This window comes from Carcharhinus amblyrhynchos, chromosome 1 (assembly GCF_965287045.1).
Source record: "Carcharhinus amblyrhynchos chromosome 1, sCarAmb.v2.hapA, whole genome shotgun sequence".
NCBI classification, from domain to species: Eukaryota; Metazoa; Chordata; class Chondrichthyes; order Carcharhiniformes; family Carcharhinidae; genus Carcharhinus; species Carcharhinus amblyrhynchos.
The window spans coordinates 138,006,978-138,022,571 of record NC_137324.1 but is presented as its reverse complement, the minus strand read 5'-3'; the positions used below and the strand labels follow the sequence as shown (position 1 = coordinate 138,022,571).

The window sequence follows — 15,594 nt, the reverse complement described above, 5'->3', positions numbered from 1 at the left end:
TGCTGCAACTGTACAAGGCACTGGTGAGGCTGCAACTGGAGTACTGTGTGCAGTTTTGGCCCCCTTATTTGCGAAAGGATATATTGGCCTTGGAGGGAGTACAGAGAAGGTTCACCGGAGATGAAGGGGTTAGCTTATGAGGAGAGATTAAATAGACTGGGCCTGTACTCGTTAGAGTTTAGAAGGCTGAGCGGGGATCTTATAGAGACTTACAAGATAATGAAGGGGCTAGATAGGGTAGAGGTAGAGAGATGCTTTCCGCTTAGAAAGGAAACCAGAACTAGAGGGCACAGCCTCAAGATAAGGTGGGGGGGGGGGGGGTGGCGCAGTTTAGAACAGAGTTGAGGAGGAACTTCTTCACTCAGAGGGTGGTGAATCTCTGGAATTCTCTGCCCATTGAAGTGGTGGAGGCTACGTAGTTGAATATGTTTAAGTCACAGGTAGATAGATTTCTGATCGATAAGGGAATTAAGGGTTATGGGGAGCAGGCGGGTAAGTGGAACTGATCCACTTCAGATCAGCCATGATCTTATTGAATGGCGGGGCAGGCTCGAAGGGCTAGATTGGCTACTCCTGCTCCTATTTCATATGTTCTTATGTTTAAGAAGGGCTGCAGGGAAAAGTCTGGAAGTTACAGGCCGGTGAGTCTTACATCTGTAGTGATAAGTTGTTAGAAGGTATTCTGAGAGACAGGATCTACGGGCATTTAGAGATCCAAGGACTGACTAGGAGCAGTCAACATGGAAAATCATGTCTCACAAATTTGATTGAGTTTTTTGAGGGAGTAACCAAAAAGGTAGATGCGGGCAATGCTGTTGATGTTGTCTACATGAACTTTTAGCAAGGTCTTTGACAAGGTATATTGTTGCGTAAGATTAAATCTCACGGGATCCAGGGTGAAGTAGCCAAATGGATACAAAATTGGCTTGATGACAGAAGACAGAGGGTGGTTGTTGAGGACTGTTTTTCAAACTGGAGGCCAGTGATCGGTGGTGTGCCTCGGATTGGTGTTGAGTCCACTGTTATTTGTCATTTATGTTAATGATTTGGATTAATGATTTTTACATTAATGTTTGCAGCTGAGACCAAGGTTGGTGGCACAGTGGACAGTGATAAGGGTTATCTCGGATTGCAATGGGATCTTGATCAATTGGGCCAATGGGCTCATGAATGGCAGATGGAGTTTAATTTAGATAAGTGCAAGGTGATGCCTTTTGGTAGAACGAACCAGGGCAAGACTTACTCAGTTAATGGTAGGGCATTGGGAAAAGTTATAGAACAAAGAGATCTAGCTCATTAAAGTGGAGTCATGGGTGGTCAGGATGGTGAAGAAGGCATTCAGCATGCTTGGTTTCATTGATCAGAACATTGAATACAGGAGTTGGGACGTCTTGTTGAAGTTGTACAAGACATTGGTATGGCCACACTTGGAAAACTGTGTACAGTTCTGGTCACCCTATTATGGAAAGAATATTATTAAACTAGAAAGAGTGCAGAAAAAGATTTACTTGGATGCTACTGGGACTTGATGGTTTGAGTTATAAGGAAAGGCTGGATAGACTGGGACTTTTTTCCCTGGAGGGAAGGAGCTCGGGGGTGACCTTATAGAAGTCTATAAAATAAAGAAGAGCATAGATCAGCTAGATAGTCAATATCTTTTCTCAAAGGTAGGGGAGTCTAAAACTAGAGGGCATAGGTTTAAGGTGTGAGAAGAGAGAGACAAAAGGGTCCAGAGGAGCAATTTTTTCTTCATAAATATAGAAATTGCATTTGCAATTCACAAGTTTTCTGGCACTACACTTTTTGGGCTTTTTACACATTAGATTAGAAAGGAGTCCTGTATGCATTGTAGGAACTCTATTGCTGTAACCCCAAACCTACCTCTTTTGTCCAATGAGTATCAGGGTAGTTCAAATCCCCCATCATTATTGTTCTGTTTTTAACTCAATTCACAAATTTATCTGCGTATTGCTTCGTCCACCTCCCTTCCAATACTTAGGTAGCCTGTAGACCACAACTATTAGTGTATTGATCCTTTATTATCTTTTACATTTTTTCATATGGGTTCCATTTTTTTCATGCTGATAGCTGCATCCCTTTTTTCTACGGTCATTATATTATGCTGAATAAGCAAAGCTACTTCACTTTCACTTTTTTGAAATATGCTTTCTGCTGCAATATTCAATTTCCAGTTCTGATTTTTCTGTAACCAAGTGTCAGTAATCCTTATCATATCTGTTTCCTCCCAAAGTATGATTGCCTGCAGCTCAGTTTTATTGCAAATTCTATGTCATTGCTGTACAAATATTTTAATTCATTTTAATAAGATTTCCTTTCACTTTATATCTAACCATCTTCTTCAACTACTGTTCTGTTGCTGCTTGTAGCTACTTCTACCAGGAGATTTGCTCAGCCTGGCTGACACATTTTGTACAATGGACTTGACACTGAATTTATGCCACAGTTGGGCATAATTTTACTATAGAAACTATTTTGTAATAAGGGCATTAGCGCTAACTAGCAATTAAACTCTGGGTAGTTTGGTTGCTTGAGTCGCATTAGGAATTTCAAGGGTTGAAACCAGCTGAACTTATTCCATTTAGGAGCCTTATAACTCATAGTGATGGGAGGCTTATGTCCAAGCAGGCTAGGTTCATTTGATAGCTGAATACAATTTTTATATAATGTGTAAATAGAATAGAACCATAGAACATTACAGCACAGAAACAGGCCTTTTGGCCCTTCTTAGCTGTGACAAACCATTTGTCTGCCTCGTCCCACTGACCTGCACCTGGACTATATCTCTCCACACCTCTCTCATCCTTGTACCTGTCCAAGCTTTTCTTAAATGTTAAAAGTGAGCTCACATTCGCCACTACATCTGGCAGCTCATTCCACACTCCCACCACTCTCTGCGTGAAGAAGCCCCTCCAATATTCCCTTTAAACTTTTCCCCCTTCACCCTTAACCTACGTCCTCAAGGTTTTTTTTGTCCTGTAGCCTCAGTGGAAAAAGCCTGCTTGCATTCACTGTATTACATCCTTGCCAAAGAACAGCCTGTCCCAATCCATGCTTTTTAGATCCTTTGTCATTTCTTCAAATTTGGCCTTTTTCCACTTTAGAACTTCAACCCGCGGATCAGATCTATCTTATCCATGATCAAGTTGAAACTAATGGTGTTATGATCACTGGAACCAAAGTGTTCTCCTACACATACTTCCATCACATGTCCTAACTCATTTCCTAATAGGAGATCTAATATTGCATCCTCTCTAGTTGGCACTTCTACATATTGATTTAGAAAGTTTTCATGAACACATTTTACAAAGTCTACCCCATCTAAACCTTTAACAGGATGGGAGTCCCAATCTATATGTGGAAAATTAAAATCCCCTACTATCACAACTTTATGTTTCCTGAAGTTGTCTGCTATCTCTCTGCAGATTTGCTCCTCCAATTCTCGCTAATTATTGGGTGGTCTATAACACAATTCCATTAATGTGGTCATACCTTTCCTGTTTCTCAGCTCCACCCATAAGGCCTTGGTAGACAAGTCCTCTAATCTGTCCTGCCTGAGCACTACTGCAACATCTTCTCTGACTAGCAATGTCACCCCCCGCCTTTATCACGTCTGAAGCATCGGAACCCTGGAACATTGAGCTGCCAGTCTTGCCCTTCCTGTCGCCAAGTTCCACTAATGGCTATAATGTCATAATTCCATGTGTCAATCCATGCCCTCAGCTTGTCTGCCTTCCTCACAATACTCCTCACATTGAAATAGACATACCTCAGAAGATTATTACCACCACGCACAACCCTTCTATTTGTGATGTTGCATGAACTGTTATCATCATTTATTTTCACCCCACTCCACTATCTGCTCTGGCACTCTGGTTCCCATCACCCTGCAAATCTAGTTTAAAACCTCCCCAATAACCCTAGCAAACCTCCCTGCAAGTATATTGGTCCCCTTGTAGTTCAGGTGTAACCCATCTCTCTTGTACAGGTCCCACCTGCCCCAGAAGAGGTCCCAATGATCTAGAAATCTGAAACCCTGCCCCCTACACCAGTTCATCAGTCACGTGTTCACCCACCCAAGCGTCCTACTCTTACCCTCACTGGCAGGTGGCACAGATAGCAATCCTGAGATTACTGCCCTTGGGGTCCTGCTTTTTAACTTGCTACCAAACTCTCTATACTCAGTCTTCAGGACCTCTTCACTCTTCCTTCCTACGTCATTTATAATCATACATATGTCATACATAATAATCATACATATTGAGAATGCATATAAAAATATTCAAATTAAATATTTCACAGTTTATTATTGAAGTTTGAAAAATTGCTGAATACTTGATACAATATATTGTTTCTCTTACAGTAGTCTCATGCTTTGTAATGTAACCACAATAATTGTATTGTTTTCTAGATTAAATAAATTCAGTGATCATCAGGGATAATGGAATATTTTATTATTTGTTTAGAAAACATAAAAAAAATTGTTACTGCCTTCATGAAATGATCAGTGGACTCAAACAACCCATTGGATTAGTGAATTGTGGGGATGGATCACAGAGACTCTTTATCTTGGAAAAGGAAGGTTTTGTGAAGATTTACACTGCTGATGGAGAATTACTAAAGGAATCATTTCTAGACATCCACAAGCAAGTCCAGAGTGGAATAAAGGTTGGCATTTTTTCTAAAAACTCTGTTCATCATGCTAATTTATTATTACAAGTTAGATACCAAAGTAAAAAATAGTTCCCATTAGAAAAATGTCAAGCCTTGTTGCCTTGCCCATGCCTGCAAACAGTAGCTTATCACTTTAATAACTCAAGACGTCTTTGCCAGATTTGGCCAAACTTTGTGAAGTTTCTCTTCTTTTAGGTGCTGAGATACATTCAAAAACTGGAATGGTCAAGGGCCCCCGATGCACAATGAGTTTAATCGGTGAATATCTGAGTCATTCAGACAAGAAGGTCCAACTTTCTTCTTTGAAGCAGTGGTTCAGAAACTGCGATTGGTATTTGCATTCTTATGGTAGGGAGAGGAAATGAAGATTTTAAACAATTCCTTTTACAAATGCTCTGCATAGGTAAAAGGTTAGGACAAGGTTAAGATTAACAATGATGCTCCCCACAATAATGTTGCAGGAGTTTCACAACTATTCAAGTACAGTATACATCACTGCTGGTAACAGACTAGGTGACACTCAGAGGATAGTGCAGCAAGCCAGTAAGATAGGGTGAAAGGTGAGAAATCGGGTTCATGCCCAGTTTCTTGCCCCTCCCAAACATACCGGCATTGGCTGTGAAGCTGATTTCAATATTAATGTCAACTTAAATGTCATTAGTAAGTCTGAGATGCTGTTGCCCAGGCTCACTTGTCCTGGGCAACAGTCGAGGTCCTCACTGGCGAGAATCGCAGCTGGTCTCCATCAGCAGAGATCAGACGTGATGGCCTCGCCAGGGGGACCAGATGCCATTAGGGGATTTGGGTTAACTCTGCAAAGGGGGAGGTCGGAGGGTGGGACCTGGGGTGTGAGGTCAAGGGGGAGATGGGGGGAGACTCGCAGATCATCCAAAAAACCCAGCGCGACTCTTTCCCATTTTCCCCCTTGTTTGACACTTCAATTTTTTTTTCTGTAAAATTCCACCCAGAGTTTCAGTTCTCTTTTATTTAGCAAGGAAGCCTGTCAGCCATTAGAGCTCACGGACTTCCCAAACAAAGAAATACTGTAGTAGTTATACGTTCAGATTCAACTACAAGCATTTAACATATACCAATTGAAAGGATACATTTGTTTAAAAATTATCTATATCCATTCACAGCTAATAATTAGAATTACATAATGTATAACATATCAGTATTGTTGCCCAATTACAATTTGAGCGTGTCTACTTAATTATAACATCACCAAACTTGTATTCTTCTACTTATCTACTAACTTCCAGACATAGGAATGAAAGCAATACGTTTCACCAGTATCAACTCACTTGTCTCTTGTTTTAATGCACACACATGAGTTGCAGCTACACAGTGTTCAATTGAATTCTTGTGTGCAAATTGTGTGAATAAAGAGTCCCTTATAATTAATACAGCAGTGTCCCTTGACTGTTATCTGTAGAAAATCTGAGCTAAGGCAAATAGTTTCTCATCAGAGATTCTCAGTCTGTGCAGTCTTGAGAATTTAGCAGCTAATATAATTTTTGAGCTTGTGTGATTTTTAACTCAAAAACAAAATATTACGGATGCTGGAATCTGAAGCACAAAACAGAAAATGCTGGAAAATCTCAACAGGTCTGACAACATCTGTGAGGAGAGAATAGACCCAATGTTACAAGTGTAGATAATCCTTCATCAGAACTCTTGTAATAAAATGGCACACTGATTTTTCATTATCAATGATCACAAGTGCATAACGGCTATCGATGTGCTTTGTTGAGATTTGGGCCCTCAACGACTTAAATGCTTCACCACTTATTTTGAGGTTCTGATATTATTCTTTTCTTCCTATTTTTGTTCTTGTTCTAGTCTCTCTTTTTCCACTGAAGTCCTGCAACTTAAAGACAGCCCAGCAACCAACATCAGTCAGATAAGCTTCTAAGAAGCTCACATGACAATTTACATCAAGTTTTATCACCTGGCTGTGGGGAAATAGTTAGTAGCAACAATGAAACATTATTTGGAAATTAACATCAGGGGAACTGAATCTGTGTCTTAGCATATTTGCTGTAGTGCATAATAGGAGTTAATCTCCTGCTGAGGTGAGGTACCTTAAGAACATAAGAAATAGGAGCAGGAGTAGGCCATCCAGCCCTTCGAGCCTGCCCCACCATTCAATAAGATCATGGCTGATCTGAAATGGATCAGTTGCACTTTCCCGCTTTCTCCCCATAACCCTTAATTTCCTTGTCTATCAGAAATCTTCATGATTCATTATCCCATTAGCTACTGAGAAGAAGCTAGTGGTAGTAGCAATTAAAAGAGCTTTCCAATCCTATCCAATCCAGTCCATGGTTCCAGAATGGACTGGCCACATTGTGAGAAAAATCAAATATAACATCACAGGAAAATAGCTAGTTGATTGGTTGGGAGTATTTTTCTTATTCATCTTTCAAAACTCAGTTAATTTTAATAATTACAAGGTTTTCTTATTAGTTAAGTTTACAAAGAGTCATAAAATTTATTAGATTGGCTGGTGAGCATTTACTGTTTATCTTAACTGGGGAATTTTAATCAGGGCAAGGAGAACATTTATTGAAATAAGAATATAAACACAGGCAGGATTAGAGACATTAATTGAAATTTAATCACTGAAATCATGAATTAGACACAGTAAAACTGGCAGGATGTCTGATGGCTGCAGAATGTAGGAACTCGTGAACACCTGTTTGATCCAATTCAAGCATGTCTACTGGAAGTGCCTATGGCTGGAGGAACTTCAGCTCAGAGTCATTAAGCTGGAGGCTGAGCTGCAGACATCGTTATAGGTCAGGGAGGGGGAAGGATACTTTGTTCCAGGAAATGGTCACACTCCTTGGAATAGGGTCAGTGACAGGAGGATATGATTGCAAGTGAGGCAGCTATGGGGATGAAAAGATAGAAGTGGGGAAGCCTCACCCATTCCAGTTGATGAAAATTATTAGAATTAGTAGGGATGAAGGCAGGAGCTGCAGTTAGATGATCAAACTAACCATGGCATTGTGGTACCGGAAGCCATTCAAGCGGGGGAGTTAATAGGAATGTAGCAATAGTAAAGAACAGTTTTGTTAGGAATATAAACACTGTTGTCTGCAGCCAAAAATGAGTCTCCAGGAGGCTGTTATTAGGACTTGGGACATCTGCTCTGGGCTGGAAAGGCATTTGCAGTGGGAGAGGGAGGATCCAGTCATCATGGTTACCATAGGTACCAATGACATAGGTATTTTTTCTTCATTGTTTCATAGAATGTGAGCGTCACTGGCAAGGCCAGCATTTGTTGCCCATCCCAAATTGACCTTAAACATGAGTGGCTTGTGCAGCCACTTTTTCAGGTAGGAGTCAACCACGTTGATCTGGAGTTATGTAAGCCCCTTTATAAGACCCTTGTCAGGCCTCATTTAGAGTACTGTGCGCAGTTCTGGTCGCCTCACTATAGGAAAGACGTAGAAGCTATTGAAAGGGTACAGAGGAGATTTACAAGGATGTTGCCTGGACTGGGAGGCATGCCTTATGAAGTTAGGTTGAGGGAGCTGGGTCTCTTTTCCCTGGAGAGACAAAGGTTGAGAGGCGACCTGATAGAGGTTTATAAAATGTTGAGAGGAATAGATAGGGTGGATTCTCAGAGGCTATTTCCCCGGGTTGAAATGGTCGCTACGAGAGAACACAGATTTAAGGTGTGGGGAGGAAAGTACAGAAGTGATGTTAGGGGTAAGTTTTTCACTCAGAGGGTGGTGAGTGAGTGGAATCGGCTGCCGTCAGTGGTGGTGGAGGCGAACTCGCTGGGGTCTTTTAAAAGACTTCTGGATGAGTATATGGGGTTTTATGGGATTGGGGGTTATAGATAGGTGTTGATGTGATCGGCGCAACTCGTGGGCCGAAGGGCCTGTTTGTGCTGTAGTGTTCTATGTTCTAAGCCAGACCAGGTAAGGACAGCAGATTGCTAGGAACAATCATTAAAAGTTTTGTGGTCACCAGTGTTAAGACTAGCTTTCAATTCCAAATGAAATTAATTGGAATTAAATTCTACCAGCCTCCATGGCCCAGAACGTTGCCTGAGTTGCTGGATTACTAATTCAGTGATGTTACCAATATGCCACCGTCTCCTCATGGAGAGGTAGGACTTAGAAAGATGTTCTGCATAGGGAGAATGAACAGCTGAGACTAAATTAAAAAGCAGGTTTATAAGGTAAGATCTTTATATTATCTGACCTGTAAGAGAATTGAAGTAGGATAAGTAAAATTAGTGAGTTAAATAAGTGGTTCAAAGGTTGGTGGCAGAAATTAGTTTTGATTCATGGGGCATTGACACCAGTACTGGGAAAAGTAGCTGTACCATTGGAACAGTCTTTGCCTGAACCATGCTGGAACCAGTGTCCTGGCAAGACACATAACCAGAGCGGGCTCTAAACTGACTAGTTGGAGTGATGGATCAGATGAGGGAAAATGCGATACGGAGGTCAAAACAAGAGAGCGAACTGGCAGAAGGGGAATTGATAATCTGTGTGGTAAGAAGGAACAGAGTGTACAACCTTAAGATTACTGACATGCCCACCCGTTTTTACCCCTGACATGCCCCCCCTTCCCATCATTGCCTCCACTCAGGTACCCCCTCATACACCTTGTCCTCACTCAGGTCCCACTCCCTTGTCTCTGTCCCTGGCATACTAGCAGTGCTCAAGTGAAAAATCTCACTGGTAGCTAACGGGAGGCTGCCTCCACTACCGGAAAATCCAGCCTGCGAGTCCAGAAAATGCCGACCTTTTTCTTGCAGGTGATGATTATTTTTTATTAAGAATTTAGTGGCCGGAGTTATACAATCTCACCCACAACTGGGATTCTCTGGTCTTGTTGCAATGAATGGAGATGTAACGAATGTAGCAGTAAAGGGTGTGTAAGATTGGAGAATTCCAGCCCGTATGTTTGAAACTTCTTTCGTGTATGATTAGAAATTTAACAATGCACCAAATTCAAGCCATAATATATGAATACTAGTCATTGTTCTAAATCAAATATATAAAATATATATATATAATTCCATTTACCAAGAATTATATTTGAATTAATAGGTGGGCAGTGCCCATCTGCCACCCTGGCAGTGCCTGGTTGGACACTAAGTGTGTCCGGTGCAGTGCCAAGGGGGTGGGATCTATGTGGGGGTGGAGCCCTGACGGAGGGGGTTATGCACATTGACGGGCTATACACAAAGGGGCTGTGCACAATGATGGGGAGGCCTGTGCAAGGAAGGAGCTGTGCAAGGGGAGGCTATGAATTGGGTGGGGGGGAGTGTGCAGGGTTGGGTACTGGAGGGAGCTGTGGTAGGGGGTGGCATGTTGGGAGTCTGCTGGGGAATTCATTGAGAAGATCAATGCTGGTGACCTATGTTGGTGTGGAGGGTAACAATACTGCCGATGATTGTGGGGGGGCAGTCTCCTGGTTCATGAGCAGATCGGGGCACCATGCACAATGGCACCCAAGTGCTCTGGAGCCAGATTCACCGGTGTATTTAGGTTCCGAACCTCCCAACTGTCAAAAAAGTTGACAGAGTGCCAGAAGTTTGCAGTGCCAAGCTTGTCGAAAAGACCAGGGTGGAGGACTCCCGTATACATGCCGTTATGGACTCACATTTTTTGGGAAAATTCTGCCCTATAATGCTGACTGCAGTCCAAAACTAAAATTAGGACACAAAAGCAGAATAGATGGAACTGCCTGTTTTACTGAAAAGAAAACTGCAACTGTTGCGGGGTTGCAGGCAATACCCTCCTTGCCAACACTAAACAGAAGGCAGCAATTTAAGTTATCACTCAGTGTAAACGTGGGAAAGGACAGATATCTAATATCAGTGAAGACAAGATTAATTTTAAGTAGTTCTTCATCCCCAATTCACATTTTCCACCTAACTTCTAAAATCCATCCTTTCCAAATGCAGATATTCTTCCTCAAAAATTAATGCATGGCTTGAGAGATGGGACAGGGATTTAGATTTTTGAATCATTGGGATCTCTTCTGGGGAGAGGGTGACCTGTTCAAAAGGGACAGGTTACACCTGAACTGAAGCAGGACTAATATCCTGGCGGGGAGATTTGCTTGAGCTATCATTTATCAAAACAGTTTATAAAGATGTCCAGAAACCCCCACCTCCAGAAATTAACTGTTACAAAAATTGAAGGATGAACAAGGATGTCTTACTGCAGCTGTAGAGGGCCTTGGAATAGTGTGTGCGGTGTTGGTCTCCTTACCAAAGAAAGGATACACCTACCACAGAGGGATTACAACAAAGGTTCACTGAACTGATCCCTAGGATGGCAGGATTGTCACATGAGGAGAGATTGGGTCAACTAGGCCTGTATTCACTGGAGTTTAAAAGAATGAGAGGGAGTTTCATTGAAATGTATAACATTTTGACAGGGTTGGGCCACTGGATTCCGGAAGAATGTTTCCTCTGGCTGGGGACGGGGCCTAGAACAAGGGGCCACAGTCTCAGGATACGGATGATCCATTTAGGCCTGAGTTGAGGAGAAATTTCTTCACTCCAAGGGTGGTGAACCTGTGGAATTCATTACCCCAGAAAGCTGTGGAGGCCAAATCATTTAATACATTTAAGAAAGAAATAGATTTCTATAACTAAAGGCATTAAAGGGTATAGGGAGGGTGTGGGAGAATGGCATTGAGATAAAGGATCAGCCTTGATCACAAGTGAATAGCAGAGCAGGCTTGAAGGGCTGAATGACCTCCTCATGTTCCTATTTTCAATGTTCCTATGAAGGTGAGACAAGGGAACTTTCTAAGAATCAATCTTAAATTTTTGGATTGTTGGATATAATTCCTAATGTGCAGATAGACATTTGAGGTAGAGAGATTCTTCCCACTCAGAAAGGACAGCAGGACTAGAGGGCACAGCCTCAAGATAAGGGGGGGGGGGGCAGTTTAGAACGGAGTTGAGGAGGAACTTCTTCACTCAAAGGGTGGTGAATCTCTGGAATTCTCTACCCATTGAAGTGGTGGAGGCTACCTCGCTAAATATATTTAAGTCACGGGTAGATAGGTTTTTGGTAGGCAAGGGAATTAAGGGTTAAGGGGAGAAAGCGGGAAAGTGGAACTGATCCACTTCAGATCAGCCATGATCTCATTGAATGGCGGGGCAGGCTCGAAGGGCTAGATGGCCTACTCCTGCTCCTATTTCTTATGTTCTTATTTGGGAGGGTTTAAACTAGTTTGGCAGGGGGGTGGGACCCAAAGCAGTAGGGAGACAGAAGAGAAAGTTAAGGACAGCACAAAAGCTAAAGAAAGCACATTAAGTAGTAAAGACAGTGTCAGTAATCCTAGTATCAGACAGATCAGGCAAAAGCAGAGCAGAGAGCAAGGGGAGTCCAGAATAATCTGCATTTATTTCAATGCAAGAGGCCTGACGGACAAGACAGATGAACTCAGGGCATTGATGGGTACATAGGACTCTGATATTACAGCAGTTACTGAAACATGACGAACAGAGGGACAGCACTGGCAGCTCAATATTCCAGGATACAGATACTATAGGAAAAATAGAACAGGAGGTAAGAGAGGAGGGGAATTTGCACTTCTGATTAGGGAAAACATCACAACAGTACTGAGAGGGAATATATCAGAGAGTTCAGCCACTGAGTCTGTATGGTTAGAACTGAGAAATAAGAAGAAGTAATTCACTTTAACAGGGTTGTACAGTAGGCCCCAAAATAGTCAGCGAGAAATTGAGGAGCAAATATGTGAGGAGATTACAGATAGCTCAAACAAAAATAGGGTGGTAATAGTAGGGGATATTTTCCCTGGAGTGAGGGAGATTTAGGGGTAATCTTATAGAGATCTATAAAATAGATCAGCTCGATAGTCAATATTTTTTCCCAAAGGTAGGGGAGTCTAAAACTAGAGGGCATAATTTTAAGGGTGAGAGGGGAGAGTTACAAATGGGTCCAGAGGGGCATTTTTTTTTCACACAGTGGGGTGAGTGTATGGAACAAGCTGCCAGAGGTACTAGTAGAGGCAGGTACAATTTTGTCTTTTAAACAGCATCTGTACAGTTACATGGATAAGATGGGGGTAGAGGGATATAGGCCAAATGCAGGTAATTGGGACTAGCGTAAAGGCTTTAAAAAAAAGGGTGCATGGACAAGTTGGGCCGAAGGGCCTGTTTCCGTGCTGTAAACCTTTATGACTCTATAAATGGGTCTTCAAACTTGACATACAATATTAAGAAAAACACATTCTCACTGTTTGAGCTTCTGTTTATCCTGTTAGTTGTACAGAAAAGGAATTACCTTCTCTGGCAACCTACGAGGGAAGAGAAGGCATCAAACAAGATACTCCTTGACCAACAAGGTATCTTCACAAAGTTGCTTATAAATTAAAAATCCTGTAATTTCTTCTTTATAGAAGGGTCAGTGGATTTCAACCAGAAGGAGAGTTGCTCTTTGTTCTTTCCTGTTCTGGGAATCAGTGAAGTTAATTAATTTTCTGTGCAGCTCATAGAATCAAGATAGGTTTTAAATCAAATAATAGAAAATTACTTTTAATCATAACCCATTGACCCCTTTTGATTTTTTTGAAGTGGGTTCAAGGTGGTGAGACTGCTTCTTTAATTCTTTCTTGTTGAACACTTAAGAGGTATTTAAACTAATTTGAATATCAATTAGTTTTGAATGGTAGAGTCAATTTTATTGATGGACCTTTATTTAAGTTTTTAAAAATGCTTCAATCTAACATCAAAAGTAATTCAGAAAAGTTGGGTGAATTTGGGAGGCAGGGATCAATCCTATGCCTGAGTGGTGAATATAAAGCCAGTTGGTAGAAGATAGCAAATCTTCACTTGGTTAGCTCAGTTGGCTGGACAGCTGGTTAGTGATACACAGCAATACCAACAGCATGGGTCATTTTCTGTACCGGCTGGGATTATTCATGAAGGCCCCGCTTTTTCAACCTTGTCTGTCATCTGAGATGCAGTGATCCTCTCGTTAAATCATCACCAGTCACAGCCTATGGTCAACTGGGACGATGTAGACTTTCACTTTAGTTCAAAGTATGGGAGTGAGTTTCAGATGCCCCCACCCTCTGGATGGAAAGGAGTGTCCGTTATATCCCATTGTGCATCTTGTCTTTTACCAAAAGTCTATGCCCTCTGGTTTTGGACTCGTTAGCAAAGGGGACAAAGGTATTACTATTCACTCTTTCTAGATCCCTCAAAAAATGTTATACTTCAATTAGGTTGCCCATCAGCTCCTCCGTTCCAAAGAAAACAACCCTAAGCCTACCTAATTTTTTCTTATTATTAAGAATCCCTGGTCCAGGCAACACCCTCATAAATCTCCTTTGTATCCTCTCAAGTGCAATCACATTTCTGGTGTTTAGCTTCGCTAAAACATATCCTTTTCTAAAAACGTTAGTGCAGTGAATGTTTTTTTCCAATGTGCAGTATCAAACAAAGGAGTTTGGACAGGGCTTCTTTAATAAAGGAAATTGGGCACAGACAGATCAGAAATCTGACTAACTGAAGCATCCCAGAGCTTTGACGTGCTCTTACAGATTGGAGACAGGAAAAACATGCTTACTAATTTCACAAGCCCAGACTGGAGCAGAGGCACCTCCCCCCCAAGGCCTGACAAAAACAACTTACCACCCATGCTTAAACAGTCCTGCCAAGCTAGTCTTTGGAATATGGCCACGGTAAGGGTCCTTTATAATACGGTTTTGAGCAGTCTGCATCCACACTGCAGTGGACACGAGGCCTTAATTTGATACTGATGAATAATCTCCCTTAGCTGATGAGAAATTGGAAAGAAAATCACACTGGAGTACTGGGAATAGTTCTTCTGAGATTGGACTGAGGCATATTTCATTGGCAAAGTGCTGAACCCTACATCTGTATATGTTATAGGTAAGCTGGGAGTGCTTGACTTGAAACGAGGGTGTGAAATGGAAAGTATCCATTTGAATTATCCAAGACTAAAAAAAACTTAGCACCTCTTAAAGGTAGCTGTGAAATGCAAACTGAGAGTGCCGGAGGTCCAATGCAAAAGCCCATAACCAATCCTTGCCCAGGTTATACATGTTTATACTACAAACAAAGAAATTACATACAATATGAACACACAAAAACTTTGCAATCACATGGCATTTCTCTGTCCATTGTTTTAATGGCTGCTTGGCTCATATTTTCAAACTTTTTAAACAAATTTTTATTCAAAAATGTTTAAAATATACATTCTTGCAAAAAAAAGCATATATGTGGAGTTGAATTTCAATCTTGATCTTTTTGCTGATATTCAAAACTGCATGAGCTTGTTGACCAGGTTATTATGGACACTTGTGTGAATTATAGCACTTTCTGAAAATATGCTACGATATGAAGTAATTCGAAACTTAGCAATACTTCTTTTCAAATGATGTATTTGGAGGAGCCTACTATCAATTGTTATCTGCTGTCAAACAAAATTCACCAAAAACAGGATGATACACATCCTGTGAACACCACAGGGTAAAATTACGTTGTGTATTAAAGCTAATATAGGCAGTGAATGTGTGTTGATATAGTAAGTGTTATGTACTGGCATTTACTCATTTTTGTCTAACACCCAAGATTAATCCAGTTTAATGCATGTTAAAGCACAGATCCACATTTTCTTTTTTGGCTTGTGAAACACTACATAAAGAAAAACAGGAAAACTGCTCTTGACTCAAAGCTTCCAGTCCACGCCATGTTAATAGCACCAACTGGAAACGTATCATTAAATAGCAGAATTGGCAGAAATCCAGCAAAGAGTAGACTATATCAAAAATATCATAGAAAGTTACTCAGTTGTTTTAGTCTAGAAAGCAGAAATGAACAAGTCTCCATGTGCTTTATTATTGGAAAAGAAGGGCAGC

General features: G+C 41.3%; 1 protein-coding gene across 2 annotated transcripts in view; it reads left to right on the top strand.

The window, feature by feature from the left end:
- Positions 1-15,594, top strand: part of hhip (hedgehog interacting protein) — a 170,525-nt gene that overhangs the window by 24,006 nt on the left and 130,925 nt on the right. For both annotated transcript variants that reach the window (XM_080199641.1, XM_080199632.1), the window contains exon 4: positions 4,485-4,686. In XM_080199641.1, coding sequence (XP_080055767.1) covers positions 4,485-4,686 — 202 coding nt within the window. The remainder of the gene's footprint in view (positions 1-4,484; positions 4,687-15,594) is intronic.